The 3,779-nt window shown below is 57.1% G+C and overlaps 1 protein-coding gene across 1 annotated transcript in view; it reads left to right on the forward strand.

Moving 5' to 3' along the window:
- The first annotated feature begins 571 nt into the window (after window positions 1-571).
- Window positions 572-3,779, forward strand: part of LOC130453789 (uncharacterized) — a 5,281-nt gene continuing 2,073 nt past the window's right edge. Inside the window, exons 1-2 of the mRNA XM_056794556.1 lie at window positions 572-712; window positions 842-1,124. Coding sequence (XP_056650534.1) covers window positions 572-712; window positions 842-1,124 — 424 coding nt within the window. The remainder of the gene's footprint in view (window positions 713-841; window positions 1,125-3,779) is intronic.

Raw genomic sequence — 3,779 nt, forward strand, 5'->3', positions numbered from 1 at the left:
ATCTGGCCTCGCTTCCCAGCAGGGTGACCCTGGGCAAGTCCCTTAACCCCCACAGCACAGCCCTCGCTGACCCTCCTCCGACGGATGCCGAGGCAGGAGGGAAGTCGGGGAGGACAGAGCCACGACCTCGGCCTTGAGCGGTCAGCGGCACGGCCGAGCCCGAGAGCGGAGGCCGGAAAGGAGGGAGGCCCGACAAGCTCGCAGTCGCCAAATCTGCGGAAGCTGCTGGATCTGCAGGCAAAGGGGCGCCGGGGGAAGAGGAGAGCGCCCGCCAGAGCCCGGCCAAGGAGGCTGAGCAGGAGCATCGGAGGCGGCAGCCGTTCCAGAAGAGGGTCCGAGGCCGGGGGGGGGGGGGGGGGGTGGGGACCCATGGGGGCACTGGATGATGCTGGGGGGGTCAAAACCAAGTAAGAATGACCCGGGTGAGTCACTGCCCCCCAGGACAGGCAAGCCAAGCCACCCACAAAGCTCCCACCGGCCCCCCAGGGCCCCCAGAGGCTGCCTGCAGGCAGGAGCTGACCCTGGAACCCTTAAAGGGCCACACAGAAGTGAGTGAGGGCTGGGGGGAGAGATGGCGGCGGCAGCCCCGGAGGAGGGCTTCTTCCCGCCCAAGAGAGCCGGGGTAGCAGGCCCCGGGCCTTTCCAGGCGCCCATTAGGCTACCTGGCACCCAGGCTGCCTTCGAGGACCCACGCATATTCCGCAGAACACATGTTGGGAAACACAGAAAGGGCCACCGCTAGGACGTAGCCAAGATGGCGCCCAGCCCCTCCCCCGGCCCAGGGACGCTTCTACTCTTCCCCCTCTGGCGGGTGGCCCACACTTTGTCATCCTTCCTCAAGCCTCCTGGTCCGCCCCTAACCTGCCACATCTTCTACTGCCCCGAAAAAGCAGAGGCCATGCCCACGGGCACCCCCGCCTCCCCATCATCTCCCAGCTTGGCTCTCTGCCCCCACCGTCTCCTTCCCTGCCTTCTCTCGCCAAGAGGTGGCCCTTCTCCTGCCAAACAAGCGCCTCCCACGCAGCCATGGTCCATCGCCCTGTCGTCTTGTCCAGAACTGCCCCCAGAATCCATCCCCCCGTCCATCCACAGCAGGGAAAAGCTGAACAAGAACATGAGGCAACGTGAGAGACAGAGAGACAGAGGCACGGGCCACGGGGCAGCTGCCACACACACGAGAGGGGCCCATCTCTCTGTGTCTGTCTCTTTCTTGTTGCTGTGTCTCTGTCTCTCCTTTCTCTTCCCTCTTCCTCTCTGTCTCTCTCTCTGTCTCTCCCTTCTCCCTCTCTCACTCTCTGGCTCTCCCTTCTCTCTCTGTCTCTCTGTTTCTCTCTCCTTTCTCTCTGTCTCTCTGTGTTTTTCTCTGTCTCTGACTCTCTTCTCTCTCTCCCTCTCTGGGTGTCTCTCCCCCCCTTCTCTCTGTCTTTGTGTCTCTGTGACTCTCTCTCTGTCTCTCTCTGTCTCTCTCTCTGTCTCTCTCTGTCTCTCTCTGTCTCTCTCTCTGTCTCTCTCTCTCTCTCTCTCTCTCTCTCTCTCTCTCTCTCTCTCTCTCTCTCTCTCTCTCTCTCTCTCTCTCTCTCTCTCTCTGTCTCTCTTGGTCTCTCTTTCTCTGTCTCTGTCTCTTCTCTCTCTCCCTCTGTCTCTCCCTCCTCTGTCTTTCTGTCTCTCTGTCTTTCTGTCTCCCCTCTGTCTCTGTGTTGCTCTGTCTCTGTTTCTGTCTCTGTCTCTCTCTTAGCACAAACTGCTGGGAGAGGGGGTATCCCAGGCCCAGAACTAGATGAGAAAAGCCACCATGGTTCATTAGCACCCTAGCAGGACGGGTCTCTCTCCTTTAGGGATTCTTGGACCATTTTACCTTCACAGCCAGGCCAATGACTGCTGCCCCTCTCCCTGCCACCTATGCCCCAGAAGCAAGGACCTCTGGATACCTCCTCCTAGGAAGCACCCAAATCACTGCCCAGTAGGCAGACCCAGGGCTTCAGTTTGAGCCCCTGGCAAGGATGGCCCACAGGCACTGCCCACTCCCCTGAGGGCCAGAGTCCTATTTATTAGAGTCCTAATGCCAAGGAACCTGGAGTTAGAAATCAGGGGTTCCTGCTTTATTTTCTGCCTTTGGGCAGAGACCCAACCCACTCCCCTACCAACCAACCCCCTCACCCTCCTCAAAAGGTCAGGCTAGTACCACTGCTGGGTTTGTACCCCAAAGAGATAATAAGGAAACAGACTTGTACAAGAATATTCATAGCTGTACTATTTGTGGTGGCAAAAATCTGGAAAATGAGGGGATGCCCTCCATGGGGAATGGCTGAACACATTGTGGAATCTGATGGTGATGGAATATTATTGTGCTAAAAGGAATGATGAACTGGAGGGACTCCATGTGAACTGGGACGACCTCCAGGAAGTGAAGCAGAGTGAAAGGAGCAGCACCAGGAGAACATTGTACACAGAGATGGATACACTGTGGCAAGATAGAATGTAACTGACTTTGCTACTAGCAGCAATGCAATGACCCAGGACAACCCCAAGGGATTCATGAGAAAGAATGTATCCACATCCAGAGGAAGAACTGGGGGAGCGGAAATGCAGAAGAAAAACATATGATTGATCACATGGTGTGATGGGGATGTGATTGGGGATTCTGACTTTAAAATATGTCTCTATTAGTATAGTATAGCAGTCGTCTCTCGGTAACCGAGGATGATGATTGTCTTTGTGCACTTTCATCTGTGATGTAGATGAGTGTGCACAAAAACACTTGTGAATAACATGGAAATAGGTTTTGAACAATGATCCATGTATAACCCAGTGGAAGTGCTTGTCAGCTATGGGGGGGAGGGAAAAATCATGAATCATGGAACCATGGGAAAATAATCTAAATAAATTTAATAATAAAAATAAAGGTCAGGCTGGCATTCCATAAGCCCACCCACCGTGATCCTCCCTCAGGAAGCCCTCCAATCAGCCAGAGGCCATGTGGTCAGCGAGAGCCTTGCTGCTCCCAGGCTTGAGCTCTTCCTGCCCAGCCAGTAGGGACCTGTGTGGAGGCTCTGCTCGCACACAGCTCCTTGGAACCTCCCCAGGAAGAAAGCGGGCACATCCTGGAGCTGAAGGAAAGCCCTCGTGTGTGCCGGGCCTGAGCTGTCCACCCAGGCTGTACTTCCCACCGCCCAACGTCCTAGCACATCACCTTGGAGGGTCCCAGGGAAATGAAGCTGGGCAGGCTCCGCAGGCTGAGGCCCCGAGCTCCTGGGCACCTGGGCCCTTGGCAGGGGCTGGGCCACCTCTAACAGAGTCAAAGGGGGAAGATTCTCAGGCAGGGCCAGGGCAAGCCTTGGCAGCAAGGAGGCGGGGGGGGGGGGGGGCGGGGCCTGGGCCCTGCCTCAACATGGAGGCTCCAAAGGCATAAGAAGGGGTGCTGGGGGCACTTCTGGGGTGAGAGGGCGGCCAAAGGAGGGGCCATAGGGGGAAATCTGGGGAGGAAGACTGAAAGGCAGGAGAATGTCCAGGCCAAGGTTCTCTGCTACACCCCGAAGCCTTCGCACCCTCCCAGAGATCTCACCCAGAAGCCTCCCTTGGGATGGGGGTGGGGTGGGGTAACGGTGGCTAGAAGGCTGCATTTTTTGAGTCAAGAAGAACTGGATCCGAACCCCACTCCAGAGGACGGGGGGTGGGGGGGCAGCTCCTGGCTCACACGGTTATCACACGTCAAGCACCGTGCACACCCTAAGACTCTCCCCACTGGTGGCCCAGAGAAGCCAAGGGTCTGGTCTGAGAGC

This window comes from Monodelphis domestica, chromosome 1 (assembly GCF_027887165.1).
Source record: "Monodelphis domestica isolate mMonDom1 chromosome 1, mMonDom1.pri, whole genome shotgun sequence".
NCBI lineage: Eukaryota > Metazoa > Chordata > Mammalia > Didelphimorphia > Didelphidae > Monodelphis > Monodelphis domestica.